At 37.6% G+C, this 16,818-nt stretch overlaps 1 protein-coding gene across 18 annotated transcripts in view; it reads right to left on the bottom strand.

The window, feature by feature from the left end:
* Positions 1-5,118: 5,118 nt before the first annotated feature.
* The window catches only part of STXBP5 (syntaxin binding protein 5), a 108,848-nt gene continuing 97,148 nt past the window's right edge, over positions 5,119-16,818 (bottom strand). For all 18 annotated transcript variants that reach the window (XM_068184892.1, XM_068184891.1, XM_068184895.1 and 15 more), the window contains 4 exons: positions 14,737-14,902; positions 13,852-13,963; positions 11,513-11,733; positions 5,119-10,821 (listed from right to left, as the gene is read on the bottom strand). In XM_068184892.1, coding sequence (XP_068040993.1) covers positions 10,780-10,821; positions 11,513-11,733; positions 13,852-13,963; positions 14,737-14,902 — 541 coding nt within the window. In that variant the 3' untranslated portion in view covers positions 5,119-10,779. The remainder of the gene's footprint in view (positions 10,822-11,512; positions 11,734-13,851; positions 13,964-14,736; positions 14,903-16,818) is intronic.

The following is a 16,818-nucleotide window of genomic DNA, read 5'->3' as shown; positions in this document are numbered from 1 at the left end:
GGTGGTAATGATGAGAAGGGGATGACTCTTTGCTTATTAACTTGCAATATTACCAGTACTCCTCCCATGAACAGCCATCTGGTGCCTGGGAGCAACAGGACTTATTATTACAGGGCATGTTCACTGCCGAGTCTGTGAGGCTGTTGCAGATCCCACTCACAGAGACCTGGCAGTGAAGCTCAGAAACCTGGCATGCCCACGAAAGCCCTGTCTCACGAGTCTTTAGCCAAAATGTGACACTTCACTGAAAACTCTGAATCAATGAAAAAATCCGCTCCTGTGTCATGTTCATTGCTTGCAGAGAGCAAATGTCCCAAGGCATGGCAGACCTGCAGAACAGCAACTGTGAGGCCAAACAAAAGTGTGCTCTGCAAATCAATTTCTTTGCACCAGAGGGTGTTTGCATCTGCAATGCTCTTTGGACAGATGTGGCCACATATCAGTACACTAAAGTAAACTGCAGATCTTCTTACATTAAGAAACATTGCCAGTTAATTTGGCCTTGAGCAGTAGGGGTAGGGGTCTTTTCTTTAAAGAAAAAGAACTGTAAAAATCAAAGGCTGTATATTCATATTCAGTTCACAGCCACTTCAGAAAATCTCAGGGGTCAGAACCCCAGTGTGAGAGTCAGAGAAGCCAGCAGGACCACACAAGGGGTACCTGAATCACCTCCCACCATCTACAAAGGACAAGAACCCCACCGACATCACTTTGAGGGGGACAGAGATTCTAGTCTGCAGTCAGGCGCCAAGGCTGCAGTGTCAGACTCTGGCTCTCAGTTTCTCACCACCAACAGAAGAGCCTTGGGGTCAGTGTTCTCCTCATCCCAGCTGCCAGATAATTTGAGGCCAGTCACTCCTGGGCTGTCACAAGCCACAGGTTGGCTCCAGATGTGACTAGAAACACATGGCCCATGTCTGATAGTGTCCATATGTGAAGTGATGCCTGGGATAACATGGGTCCTCTGGTCAAGCAGGTGTCTCCTCAGGCATTGTTTCCAGCTGCTCTCTCCAGGTGCTCACAATGGGGCTGCCTGCTGCCTCGTGGGACCTTTTTTGTACCCCTCTTCTAAAGCAAATCCTGTTGTACACATCCCCAGGACAAAGCTTAATGCCAGCGCTCACTTAGATGCTTTCCTCCAGTTCTGACAAACACCATCCTACACAAAACAGCCACAGAGGGAAGTTCAGAGCTGGCTGTCAGGCTTGCAGCCTCCCCCTGTGCTGCCTTCCCTCTTCTTGAGAGCAGCAAATGCAAGCAGCTTGTCTCCATGTCCATTGCCCTCCCAGGGCCCTGTCCCCTCCAGAGCTATCATTGCTCCTTCAGTATGACGCCAGGTCACTCACGATCAGTGAATTATGTCAAACATTACCACTTCTGGTTGGATTTTTCAAACAGTCCAAGTTCTCTTTTTCCATGCTGTTTATGTTAGGGAGCAGCCCCTTGTAAATGCACAAACCACCACTTTTTCTCATTTAAAACACATTCTTAAAGACTTTCTTTGGAACAGTAGCTGCAAAAACGTGCCAAGAAAAGAATCGGTGCTGTGCCAACCAGCTCAAGCCTCTTACTTTTTTCTGCCTCCTTGCCTCTCTGAGCTATGCTACAAATTCTTTTACCAGGCTGAAGCCTATAGGACCACAGGCTCAGATTCACATATTTGGTTTTACATTGCCTGGAACAATCAGGTAGTAGACAAACAATAGTAGCTCAACAATAAAGCAAGACATGCAACTCACACTCTCTGACTGAGAGCAAATGACAACCTTATTGCTTATAGTGCAAATATAAAGAAATTCCTTTAACACTTACAGGAAAAAATTTAGGTAATTGCTTCCCATCAGTCCAGTGGGGGGTTACAGCAAACCACCATTATTCACACAGGCTTTGCCTTTTCCCCTGGTGAAATAAAAAAGAGTGGGGTTTTCAGGCTTGAAATTTGTTCCCCAGGACATAGTACATGGCCGATTCCTATCACTTTATACTTTGAAAGACATCTTGATGGTCTGAGTTACAACCCTCGCTAAACTCTGCATCCACTTCAGCCATCCCCACTCCTACTGTTGAAATATAATGAAATAGCAAAAGGCCTCAGATGCAATACTCCCCAGGTCCAACATGATGTAAATCCCAAGAGTTGCTCTGTTCCCTGCAGAGGGCGCATGAATAGATTTTCTATTGTCCCTTAGGCCACAATCTGCTAAATACTCTGAAGTAGTTGTGATACTGGTGTCAGAGCCTCATAAGCCCAGCCATATTTAGGCATTCTTCAGTTTTCTTTACCTGGAGAAAGTTTGCCTTGGTGACTACAACCCACAGGCTACTTGCCAAAACTGGTTCATGCAGCAAAACTAATCTACTGGAGAGAAAGAAGCTGCTTACAGAAGAATCCTAAAAAGAACAAGGAGTTGCATGTCAGACATAGAGCCAAATGAACTACTGGCCTTTTAAAAATGAAGGAAAGCTCTAGAAGTCAATGCAACCTCCATGGATCCTATTCTGACTACAAATTATATTTAAAAATGTGTCAAACCAAGGGTTTTACTAAAAGGGTTTAACTAAAACAGTAGAATGAGGAGCTAATTTCCAGAATGTCTTGAAAAAAAAAATCTGTGAAGTGGTTGGGAACTCTTAAACCCAGCCAGTAACTGCTCTGCTAAAGACAAAATGGGAGGTAAAGGGCCTCTAAGTTCACAGCTAGAATTGACTTTTGAGCATATTAAAAACAAACCATGATGCAATGACCTTGATTAGTCCTTTTTCTAACCCTTTCATATTTAAAAAAGAAAAACACAACAGTTCTTCCTTCAACAAATTAATATTAAGTTCTGATATTTATCTTGAAAGACAGACATGCATACTCAGTCTCAAGACAGCAACTCTAAGGAAGAGAAGTCTCATAAGACCTTGGACCACTGTGCTGTGTCCTTGGAGATCCTGAAAGAAAAAGCACCACAGTCAGTGGGTGACACTAACACTCAGGAAAAAAGTACTTAAGTGGTGGCAAGAGAGTTGCAGCTGCACAGGAGAATTAGGGGATACCATCTTGAAATTGTTTTCTGTTCACTCTGTCACGGGAGACTGCATTCCACATTATTCTTTCCAGGAGTGTCTTGCACCACAGAAACCAGAATTATATCATATTTCTCATTATGTCTGCTTAATTAGGCAGAGGAGTTCATAAACTATCAAAACATAAGCACAGTCTGACATTTTGATTACAAACCCCTTCAAACACTCAACTCTCTAACAAGTCCTGCTCACACTGAGACTGCAGCAAGACACAAAAATGCAGTTACCTGCTCCAAAACACCTCAACCTTTCCATTTTTATCTTGACTGTGGCTTTGCTAGAGTCCTCTATCAGCCCTTCTGAGCAGTGTTGGAATCAAACAGCTCTAAAGGAATGTTTGAGGCTAAAGGAATGCTCCTCAGGTCTCAGCAGGGGCAGTGTGGGTGGGTACAGCTTCCTGCTTCTGAGCAGCCTATGCACAAGCCTTAGCCCAGATTGTCTCCAGTTGCTGGCAAATACAGAAAGCTGTTTTCTACAGCAAGTGAGCAGAGCTCTGCTACTACAATGAGTTGCATACGCAAACCCCCAAGCCCTCACTGAGGGAACGTTAATTACACATTGTGAAAAATCAACCAGCAAACTAGGAGGTGAGAAAGTGGTGCTTGCTGCCATCCTGCTCTTATGGATTTACCTCAGTGCAGGACTGTGGGGGAAAACATCCCATTTCCTCAGGCCAGGCTGGGATGCCTCCTGCAAGAGGAAGCAGACAGTGCCTCTTGCTTGGCTGACCCGAGGCCAAGGGAGCAGTGCAGGTGCACAAGGCAGGAGGAGAGAGCAGGCAAGATCCTGAGCACCCGCAGGCCAGCGGGCAACAAGGAGGGGCTGGTTCAGTGACCCTGCCTGGATGAAAATTCCCAATTAAAAAAATCAGGGTAAGAAAAGTGCTGATGGGCATATAATCGTATAGGTAGGTCTTAAATGCATTTAATTTACAGTACATTGGCACCAAAACTGTTGAAACAGACGATGTGCCAAGGAACCACGTTTTTGATATAGGTATCATCAAATCCTGAGTTTCACTAAATGAAAATGCTTCACTTTGCAACCTCACTCTGGCACTCCCCTCTTGTCAGTCCATTGGTCTGTGCAGTCCTACAGCACTCATAGGAGGGAGCTACTTCTACTGTAGCTTTTTTACTTTTATTGGAGACTACCAGACCTAGTGAGTAGCTGGAGGCAGTGTGACAGCTCCAAATATCTTGAATCCAATTAAACTGAAGAGAAAACAATTCCTTCATTCCAATGCATTATCCTTTTTATAACTCCATGCACTGCAGAGCTTCCAGTTCATTATGTGTAACCATCAGATATTAAAGAAAAAACAACCAAGAAGTCTGGAACTAGCAGAATTTTCCCACAGATGAATCTGTATTCTCACATACTAAAACAACCAACAGTGAAATATTTTACTATTTGACATCACGAGATACCAAAAATTTCTCGAAGGTACAGCAATTTCACTTCTCAGATTTACTGTCCAAGCCTCTCTTTGGATTCATTATTTCCTCACCATTGAGAGTATGTTTACAAAGCTAGGTTTTTTTGTATTTCCCTCTGTCCCCAACAGCAAAAGACAGTAAATTTAATAAGACTGCACGCTAGAAACTGCTCTGTGGCAAAGCTGTGCCTCAATCCAAGAAAATAATCCATCTACTGTACTGTAAACATGGCAAAGAAAAAAATACCAGTTTAATCTCTTCTCCCCTTACACAGTGGATTCTTCATTTAACAGACAAAATGCAGCTACAGAAAATACTTTGCTTTACTGAGTCTGTACAATGAACTCCCTTAACTTTTCTGGTAACTTAAAAAGATAACAGGACTTCACATTGTCACCATTAGTATACACATTTCAGAACCTTTTTAGACATGTTTTGGGACATCACTGCAGATGAACCATTTCACACCTCTCAGGGTCCTTCAGGGCTACTCCTCATCAGCCAGACTGGCTGCTTTGCTTGCTATAAAGCATAAGTCACACCTTCCTGCTGCTCCAGCCAGCAGAAAAACAACTGGTCAGGAAGAAAAGGAGTAAGCTACACTCACTTCAGGAGAGATTTGAATAGTTTATTTTGCCCAATTAAGAGCCCTTCAGCATAATGACACATTCATATACACATATATGAACATTTTTTTCTGAAACATTAATGTATAATACATTTTAAATTTAAAATACCAGCTGCACAGGTATTTTTATTTACAAAAATATTCCATACTTAATTTTTTTACTTCATTATGATGACATAGTTCAGTCCAAGTACATGTAAGTAAAATAACTCTATGCAATCTAACATAGTTGAGTTTGTAACAGTACAGTTTGCAGTTCATATGAAACTATATTTGTAGACAGATGGATTTGCAACCCTACCTAAAAATGCATATTCCAGTAATCATCCTCAGAAGAGCTAGTGGGGCTCAGCAAGACTTAACTGAAGAATAAGTTGCAATGAACATAAGGGAAAAAGAAAACACACATGTACACACTAACATATACAGAAACAAGAATTGCTACACATCAAGCATGCTTACCCAGGTATGGGCAATGTTAGAAAAATTTACGGATGTATTTTTTTTCCCCCCTGGTGCTGGTACAATGAAACAGCAGCATAACTAGAAAGCAGCATGTTTTCCTAGTTCTAACCACTACAGATAGCAGAGCTCAGGTCTAAAATAACACGGTACTGCTTATTTACAATTCTGTTTTAAAAGGGAATATTTAAAACATGTTCCCACCCCTCTCCCTTTCCATCACCTATGACTGAATGGTAGTGGTAATCCACATACAACTTCTTACATGTTTTCAACTGAAACAGTTTAACTTCTAGTTATTTGCCTGGTAATATGGAACTTAGGTACTAACAGAAAGAAATACAAGTGTCAAACTAACCTACAGCTGCAGGTTAGCTTAAACGGTTCTAGGTGCACATGGAACTACAGAACTACTGAAAGAAATACCAATTGACATCTTTCATTTGATTGTTTGGTGTTTCTGCCTCATTTCTTTTTCCTTTTTTTCCACTTTTTAAAAATTAATGCCTACATCTTTAAGTCTAAACTTTATAAGGTATAAAAGAACCCAGAAACAGTACACTCATTGGACTTGAAACACAAATAAGGTAGATATGTAGCACATCTTTATAATGGGCTTAAGAAGAAGAAATTTGCCTAGGTCAGCTTTTCAATGAAAACTGAGGTAAAACTGGTTTAACTGAATCACCTACACTACACCCTTTTTTCCCCTGATTCTTTTAACTTCCACCTCTCGAGCATCACTAATTTCTCTCTACAGAGCATTTGAAGATTTTGCAGTAGTAGCAAAGTTATCAACATCCACCCAAAAAGACTCAAATCAATTACCCAGGAAATTGGCTGGCATGAGGGAAGATTCAAGTGACAAGTTGCCCTTCTACCTGGAGAGGGAGGCAAGGCACTGCAGTCCTTCCCTCCCACACCAGATTCTGTCTGCAGTCAGTGCCTGCCCACACATGTTAAAACATAAGCAGAAAGTAGAGGGCACTTCAGCCACAGACTTAAGTTTTCCAACACATGTTTCGGACACATAAAACCCCAACAAAACAAATCCACATGGAAACCAACCCTGATTTACGTGTGAAAAGCTGATGTATAATCAAAATACACCGATTACTCAAAGAAAATGTTTATTGGACAAACCTCACTTCAGTTTTGGAGAATTTTAAAAGTCCAAGAAATAGAGCTGAAAAAAGTCTCTCGTGTGTACCAGAAAAAAAACCAAACCATAGAAAACCAGTCAGCCATGGACTGCAGCTATTGAGAAAACATTAGTATTAGGCTAGTTCCCTATCTTCTTGCTCCATACTTGGAGAATTGTTCAAGGATGTTCATAATGGGAGGTAAAAATAACGGATTATTTTCTGCAAAGCAAAATGGGCTATTTGTTTTAATTGCTTAGTAATTGTATCATCTCGATATGAGATATGAATGTATTCATAAGCTTAAAACAACTTCTATGGATAATATACATACTTTAAGTACTTTGACTTAAAACTTGAACATAAGTCTTTTTAAAATTAAAGGTAGAAGTGTACATATAAAAATTATTTAAAACTAAAAGTATATTCTTAAGCAGTATGTATAAATATAACAGATTTCTTTTGTATTATCTAGTAACAAATGCCAAAGTGTTGCAGTAATTTATAAACTGAATGCTGACACAGAATACGTGCCTTTTATTAGAGTCTGTATTGTATATACATATTTTGCTAAGAAAACACACATTCTAAATAAATCACATAATTAGCAAAGGTGCCTGAAAGTAATCTGTTCTAAAGTCTTTATTGAACATGTGTGTTTATATACAAATAATGAACCTGAACTGCACAAATGCAGAAACAAAATTAAGGAATAAAATATCATGGTTGAATTAAAGTGCAGGAAAAATTCAAGTTTAAAAGTTCAGGTAAGATCAGTGCCATTAATTAAGCAAAAAAGAAAAAAAAGAAAAAAAACCCAACAAAAACAAACAAAAATTCCCACCTTCAAAAAAAAAAAAACCAAACCAAAACACCACCAAAACCAAACCAATTAAAAAAAAAAAAAACAACAAAACAAAACAAAAAAAAAACCCCAAAAACAAAATATTGAAAGGAAAATACAAGGAAAACTTAAAGGAAATAAAAAAAAAAGAAAATGAACTTGCTTCCAAAAATCCTCCTTTGGATGTAGCTTTCCTATCACCTGCCATGCAAGTACCACCTCAGGCACGAAAACTTTGCATAAAGACAGACAAGGAACACAGCTATATATTACTCTATAACTGACTGTTTGCTGAAGAACAAATCACTGGAGATGCTTGTGGTATAACACTTTCAGATTGATTTGGAATACACACGTATTTACACATACCAGGATTCAAAAGTTATGATTTGGCAGGACTAAGGTGAAGAAAAGCTTCTTCATTTTACAGTTCCTAATGAGACACACTACATATAAACAGATAGGTAGCAGCAGGTAGTTTCTTACTTTCATTAAAAAAAAGTAATAGCTCAATTGTATTTTATAGTTTTCCAGACACTCTAAAAAATGTCACACAACTAAATTGCTAGTGAAAAAAACAGGGGTGCTTCCCTGCAAGGATTTCAATACACTTCGCTGTACAAAAGGTGCACCACCAATAGCACAGTAAGATGCAATGATGTGTGTGATAGCCTTCCTTCCACTGGGAAGGAAAAAGTAACATTTTAGACTAAAATTTTACATAGCCCCTTTTATTGACCAAGAACCATTTGTGTATTTATCTCGTGAGAAACCATGTCATTAATCTTCCTATCTAGTAGCATGCCCTGAACATAAGCACCAGAAGAGATTCAACTACGATAGATTCTGTAACACCAAATAAGCCACTACTCTTCTGGTATGGCCAGATGGTCTCTCATTGCCTCTTATTATTTTGCTTGCTGGTGGTTATCAAATGCATCTTGATGACGAAGTATGCTTTCCTTTCAAGCCAAAGTCATTGTCCACTGAATGATATCATGATTTGTTGAAGAATACTTTTGCAATCCTCTCCCCCAAAGCCTGATCAGATTAATTCCCCAGGATTCTGTTGCCCTGAAATGTATTTTATCTTCAGCAGGTCAAATAATTATGAGTCAACTCAATTTAGAAATGTGAGACAAGGAAGGGGACAAGTGTCAGCTAGGGTGGGTTTTTTTGAATGTGGTATGGGTAGTGGTTTATCTTGTTTTCTTCTAACATTGCATGGCAAACTGAGTTAAGTAACTCAAGTAAACATTGCCTCAGTAGCTATGGGACAGAGCTATCAAGAAATCATAATACTGCTTGTTTGAATTGTCATATTCTCATTTTTAAGTCCTTTGAGCAGTGGGCATAGTAGAGCATTCCCTTTTACTGGCAGCACAATTCAATTGTCTTTTTAAAATGTTGTTCTACCTAAAGTGAGAAAATGTATCTGTTTGTGCTTCAAAGCCCAGACATATTTGCCTCTCATTTGAAAAGTGATTTAAGCATCAGAAGTAACTTCAATATTTTGCATACTTGAGGTGTTTTGTAAGGTTGCCTTATATGCAACATCACTTCACAATACAAATATAACCAAGGTTTTGCTTTGGGAACATTCAGAAAGTTTGTGAAAAAAGTACACAAAATGCAATGCTTGGAGAAGCAAACCTAAGTGATTAATTTCAGACAATGTAGACCTATCAGCTTCTAAGTACTCCCTTCTATAAAACAAAACCAGTCAATAACTATTCCTACTTTGAGGAAAAAGGCCTAAAAGAATTTTTGAAATTAAAGCATTTATTTTAAGGAATCTTCTCTTTTAAATAAAGCCCTGGTCATTCACTCTGATACAGCTTAAGTGCAGTAGCCATTAAAAAGTTAGCTCAGCTGTATTATTTACCTCACCCAAATGAAACATTATTTCAGCAATTCCTGAAGTTTTTATGCACACTTTACCACTGCTTACAATGAAAACTCTGCTTTAGAGATTAAATCCAAACTTTAGGACAAGTGCCTTTAGTGCTGCGTGGGGCTGAGACAGGTACTTGTAAAATCTGCACTATTGGCAGAACTTTGCTAAACAACATACTGACAATTATTGAGTATTGATGCTTGCTTGCCATTATTCATCCATCAGCACCTCCATGGTGTGTAAAAGTTTGAAAACCTGAGTCCAAGGTTATCTGATTTCATAGTAAAGGACTAAAGGGGCATCTAGAACTTAAGTCTTGAGCAAAACTATCCCGGGTATTTTAATTAATGGCTGTAAAGATACATTCTGTTAAACATTTATAAAAACTCACAGCATGAATGGAACCCACAGCCAATTCTAAATGTTACACAACCTGAACCAATAACTATTTTTGGCAAAAATAATATTTAACTGAACAGAAGTTGAAGAATTCTTACCACAAGGAAGATGTTACCACATTTCACATTGCACGGCCATAACACAAACGAAAACTCCCAGCATGACACATTCCAGTCATATTATTCACTTGACTTTTAATGCAAAAATTACGTATTCTTTTGTTTTGCACGTCACAGAATATGATGTGAATACAAGAATACTAGATCAGGGGTCCAAGAAAAGACTATGCACAGGTCAACTATGTATACAATTTTCAATAAGAAATCTTCCAAGCTTCCAGCTTTTTAAATGAAAGAAATGACAGGAAACTTCAACTCTTCTTCAACAATAATGGCAAATATAGAGAGTCCTAGAGAGGGTAATTGTAAGTCAGCTACTGTCCAGCAAGACAAACAGCTTGATTCCAGCTCTTGGACCCCTGATTTATTGCCTCTCCTTACAGGAGGGTATAACACTGGCAGCAATTACAATAGCACAAAAACTTTTGGCATATGAAATACTAACACAGGATTGACCCTGCATTGCCCCTGCCCATCTCACCACGATTTCCCTTTACTCTCTTTTCCACATGTTCCAGTTACCTTCTCTTTTCCAACTTTATGCTAACCAACAGCTAAGAAACACTCAAGTTTCTTTCTTTGTATGTGTGTTTCTTAGATATAAAGCTCCTCAGTTAAAGCCAGGACTGAGGTAAAACAGTGTGTCATTTGTGCTAGGAAACAACAGTATCCGATGGTGAATACTCCTTTAAATTTCAGTGGTCCTGCCAAAATTAATGAAAAAACATGATTTTTTTCATCAGGACAAAATTAAACAGATGTGATTGATGAGTGTCATCAGAATTGGTACCACTTCTTGTCTTTGTACTTCAACATCATCTAAAAAAACAAAAAAAAATCTAATTACAGTTTCTGTAATGTACCAAAATGTACAATGACACAAACAAATAATATGCTTACAACACAGCATGAGAAATAAGGATTTTAGCAAGGCTTCTCAAAGTCACAAACATCGCTGAACACTGAGTGTTTAGCATGATGAATTTTCTAATGGTATTGTCATTGCTGGTGATCTAGCCTCAGAAAAAGACATTATTGGGAGAATGGAGAGGTTACACAGGAGTTTAGAGTGTGGAAAGAAGTCAGCATGAAAATGGATAAGAAGAGCCATTCTATGGTAGTCACTGAGGAAAAAAAACAAAGTCACACTCAGAGGGTTTGCATACAACTGGATGTTTCTTAAGGACAGCAGGAATCTGACATAAAACATTACTCTTCTTATTAATTCAGTGACAATAAGTATTTTTTTTCAGTAATGGGGACTGAGTTGCACATTTAGAAGCTTACATGTCACTCCAGCAGACTGCATGCTCTAGAGCAATGTGCCATGAGACAAGACTGTTTACAATGAGTACTTAATTGTTAGCAGTGACAAGTGATGGATGAAAGGGAAGTGTCCTTTATCAGTGATACTGCATGCCCTTTAGATACCTCAAACATGCCTTTGCAGAACTCAGTCACTTGCAAAATTGGCATTTATTTGACAAACATTTCAGTTTAACATACTCACCTCATGAGCATGTTTTGAGAAAGAATCAGCACTGTAAAGCATAGCTGCAGTTTTTTCTTCCAGTTCTCCCAGTTTCTGTCCTCTTTCATCCAGTGCCAACCGGGCTCGTGCGAGTTCACCAACTACACCAGATGCTGCTCCTTTGACACCTTCAATACCCCCAGGTCCTGGAATATGCTGGGCAAGGCTCCTTGATGCCTTCCCAGATGCTGATTCTCCAACTGGAGGCATTTGCAAAAGCAGCAAATACAGAATAGTAAGTTTTTATATCATTGTGACATAAATATCACTGAAACCAGTTTATATAGAGGTGTAATTTCTTTGCATGGAGACTAAACAGCTTATTGTAGGTATGACTATGAGCAACACTCACTACTCTATGTTAGAAGATGTTTCTACATTAGAACGGAGACATTCAAACATATTTTCAAGTTTCCAGGTAGGTTATAAAACTGTAAGCTCTTCACAGCTCAAGTGTGAAATTAAAATTCTGATGTTCATCAAGAGAATTGTTAAAAAAACACTTCACCAGCACACTTCACCAGCACAATATAGCTTATTTCATGAGGGATGTGTTTTGAGTTCAACAGACAAAGCAAGATAATGAAATATTGAAAACTTGTGGTTAGCTCTGGAAGCGCTTTGCTGGTATGTAAGCCAGCCAGTGTGATTCCACCAGCAGAAGTTTCTTTTTATGGAAGTTCAATTTACATGCAGAAGATTAGGTGTTAATGCTGCCATTATTGTAAAAACCTTGCAAAAAAAAAAAAAAAACAAAAACACAAAAAAAAAACCAAAAACAAAAACAAAAAAAAACCAAAAAAAGGGTAAAAAAAGACAGTATGGTTGTAAGAACAAATCAGAACAAATGCTCAGTTGAACAGCTCCAGACTCCAGACTCCAGTGATGGCACTGACTCACTGACTACATTGACTTTGCTCTTGATGGGACATCAGTCACCCAGTTCAATCCTGACACTTGATATGCCAATCTCAAGCAGAATTGTATAGACTACAGAAATCTGAATATTTGTTTTAAACAGTGAAATATTGTTTGACTATTTTCTTTTTTTTTACCTCTAGGAAAAATAATATTAACTGGTTAAATACATTTTGGTGCAGTATTTCAAGACTCTCTGATTTGATTTTATGCTTCTATTAAGAATAATTTACATTTAAATTAGTATCATAAACGTCTTTCTGAGAATTCCCAAAATAAGAGAAATCATTTAACTTACTACAGATTCTGCTGTGACCCTCATGGTAAATATGGATACTTTAAAGATATTCTCAAATGTCTTTTGAATTGTCATTCACGTCTCTGTCAGGCTACATGGTATTTTTCCTCTGTCTTATTAATATTAAACTATCATTTTTGCACATACATTTCTCTGCTGGAATACTTGACCACCCTTCCATAGTATTACATATGCATATATATATATGTATATATATATATATATATATATACCCAAAAAAGATACCTTTGACACAAAAAGTGACCTCTAAATATCTGATATTTGCTCAAAATGTACAGGCACAAAGTAATGAAGTCTAATTTTTATTTTGTAGAGATCAAAAGAACCAGCATAAAAGAAAGGAATGGCAGGGCACCTTGTCCAATTTGACAGACACATTTCACATTAACAAGGAAAATGTTCTTAAAAAGAAGCTTGCATAATATGGTGTTGCATCTAGCAAATATCTAAATAAATAAATGGAAGCTATTTTCCTTAAATATATTAAAGTGCTTAATGCCACCACAGTGAAAAAAAATGCAATCAAAAAAAACAATGAGAAAATTATAAAGCAACAAAAATTTTGCTAAATCTGAATTTTACTGTCCTATAGATAGAGGACTGTATTTAAATATCATACAGTTCTGCTCTTGCTGTCATTTCTAAGGCATCTCTGCACAAGCAAAACAAGGAAAATCTGGCACATAACTGAAGTAAAGTGAAATTTTCATTTTCTCACTGTCCAGAATAGAATTCTCCAAAAGCAGTGCCTTGCAGTTTACTAGCATAAATAGAATCATGGTCAGTACTACATGCTTCATAAAGATGAATAAAAATAAGATTATAAAACAAGAAATGGGACAACTCATCTACAGCTGAATAGATGAGCTGAAAGAACCTGTGAAAAAAAGCATACCAAGCTTTTTCTGATCTTGTTGGTAAGGTGTACAACACAAAATCTATGAAAAAAAAATTGTCACTCCCTATTTTACTCTCCTCTTCACAAAGGTAATGTTCCATGAACACAGGTAATACATTTACCAAGGATCACTAGCTTCCTTGGGAAGAAATACCAGAAAAATAACAATTAATAATAACTTACAGAGTTCTTCTCTGTCAAGTGACTGTGCCCCACCTCCAAAGAGGCCTTTGAAGAACCCCCTGTTTGGTGCTTCTGGTGTTTCTACAAGAGTGAAGAGCTCACCCAACATTTCCTTTGCAATGAAAAAGAGACATAACAAGGCATAAATTACTAAAAATAATGGAATATTCTTTCACTTTCGGGATTTATTTAATGGATTTGAATTTCAATATAAATATGCTTCAATGGGCATCTATCTTTGCAAGGTGATGTAGGAAATAGAAAAATAAAAACATATTAAGAAATTTGTCCAAACCATCTGCTTCTGATGGTTTCAAGCTTAGAGCTCATGGAATTCAGAAGCAAAGAAATGCATTCAAGTAAAGCTTATTTGCCCCTCAACAACTTGGGCAAGACTCCTGACTTTGTTCTATTGAAACTGCATCTACAAATACTTATATCCACGTAGCAGCATGAAAGTAGAGCCTGCAACTCTGCTATTTTGTTATTCTATACAACTACCAGCAGGAAGCATAACAGAATTTTTCAAGCTGTTAATACCCCTGAAACATAATAGCTTTCTTCAAATGTCCTAAGCTGGCATTCCCCAGTTGTGTCAGCACACACCTCCCCCAGTATCAACTGATCAAGGGAATTTTAACTGCATGGTAAAGGAGGAAGTTTCCTGTTGATCAAAACGAAATTAAGAAAGCAACTGATTCAACTACAGTAGAATGGATGAAACAAAAATTGTAGGTAGAAGTGATTCATTCAGAATCAGACTCTAAAGTGAAGGAAAACAAAAGGGAAAAAAATATCAAAGCACAAAATCAAAGCACAAAAGCTTAAATGCTCAGCTCAGAATGTATCTAAGAAAAAAGTGACATTTTAAAAAGAGTTCATTACCTGAAGATTTTCACAAGTTTCTTGGCTGTAGGTGAGCCTCTGTATTTCAGTTGGTGAGACAAGATAGAGTGCTTGTCCATTATCAGTGAAGCAGAACGTTCTGGCTATCCGCATATTGGTGAGTGGCAGGTAATACACATCCAACAAAGGCCTTAAACTTGGCAAACTTAAGGAAAAGAATTTAAAAGCCCATTAAATGTAGCAGAAATGTCTCTTATTGATCAAATGGCTCATTTTTAAACTGCAATACATAATTTCTCTTCACCATCTGCATGAGTACCACATAAAAAGTGACATTTAATGACATTACAGAATCTCAAAACATGAGATTTTTCAAGGCAGCACTCGAAAGTGAAATTTAAACATCTGCATCACAGATGCATTTAAAAGTATCTTTTAAAATGACAGTCTGAGCATATAAATCACAAATTCACTATTTAATGAATTAGGCATTACTTAATAATTACCAAGGTATTCTGATAAGTATCTACCAATAGTTTACAGTGAAACATCCTGTCTCTTCTCTCAGGTTAATAATTTCTCCTTGACTAAAAATACAAGTCTAAAAGATCTCTCCTTGAGAAAATTTAGTAATATAACATGAGTGTTCTGTCAAAGAAAAGCAGAATACAGTAGCCTCAAACAATCTTATGAATTTTGTCCCCCTTTTTTCTACGACCAGATGTTGAAGAGAAAGTCCTCTGAGAGCAAAGTTTGCTTACCTTGTATTTTCTGATTCTGTACATGTAACTGCAAAACTTACTGTATCAATCTACTGAAGAACAGACAGCACACTTGAGCTAGAACAATATTCCCCTACCAAACAAAACACCTAATTTCTTGACAAGTAGAACCCAAAATAAACCACTGTCTCAAACACCCCCTGAGAAGTTCTTCTAAAAAAATTACAAAAGTTGTTAGCTGCCAATGTCCCAATAACACAATAAACAGCTTGTACTGCAGACACCATCCACATAAGGTTATTAATTCTAGACACTAAAAAAGCAGCAAAAGGGCAAACTGAAAATAAGACTAGACAAAGATGTAGCAACCATAACAGTATAAGGCTGCCTTGTTTTGTTTTCCTTTTTCTTTTTTTGCTTGATGCTGAGATTGCCTTTGGAGGCAAGTTTTAAAGTAAGAAATAAAAAGCAATATTCTCCTGTAAACATATCACCCAGATATGACACCTCTGCCATGCATATGTCTAAAATAATATTCCTAAGAGTCAGTAACAGGGAAGTGTTTTTCTTCAAATCAGTGGCAGCATAAAACATTCTTACAGCTTTAAAACACAAAAACATTAGATTAGCTAGGACAAGCATGACATCAATGAGAACATTTTCATTCCTTCTGTTACAGATTTGTTTGTTACTAAGTCCTACCTGAATCTATATCAATAGTTAAGTACTGGGCATCTTGGGTATGATACAGTGCTCTTACAACTTCACATGAACTGCATGTAAGGTCCATCCCCAGCAGCAATTCATGCTTACGAAATGGAGCTCAGCATTGGAGACCAACTTCCCCACACAATGTAACAATTCAGCATTTATAATTTAGCACATATGTAGAGTTATTAGAGAACAAGCTGAATCCTGAAGAAGACAGGACTTTTTCCAATATATGGTACCTGAACATTACTAAGTTTAGTTTTAATTTGGAAAAACAATACTGTTTGCCCTGCAAGGTGAGCAGCATTTTGTAGAGATGTTTAGAATACATAAAACATGGGTACACTAATGCAGTTACAGACTTACATACTACAACTAAAAAACAAGTTTCAATTCTATCAGTTTTAGTTTTACTCCTAACAACTTCCTAAAGAAATATTTTTTACAGAATTTTCCAAGCTGAAAGCTTCTTTTGGCAGCCTTAAAATAATCTTTTAGGAACTTTATTGGCATAAGGTTACGGGGCCATGTTCCACATTCATCTTATCATCAGGCCACAACTAAACTGCAGGTGCAAGTATATACACACTGCTGGTTCAGAATAGAACCAGCACTTAGAAATATTCAGCACTTAGAAATATTCAGCACTTAGAAATTTTTAAGATAAAGGACAAGAAAATTACATAGG

Source organism: Anomalospiza imberbis, chromosome 3 (genome assembly GCF_031753505.1).
Source record: "Anomalospiza imberbis isolate Cuckoo-Finch-1a 21T00152 chromosome 3, ASM3175350v1, whole genome shotgun sequence".
NCBI lineage: Eukaryota > Metazoa > Chordata > Aves > Passeriformes > Viduidae > Anomalospiza > Anomalospiza imberbis.
The sequence above is the reverse complement of the archived record's forward strand: the minus strand, read 5'-3'. Positions and strand labels throughout refer to the sequence as shown.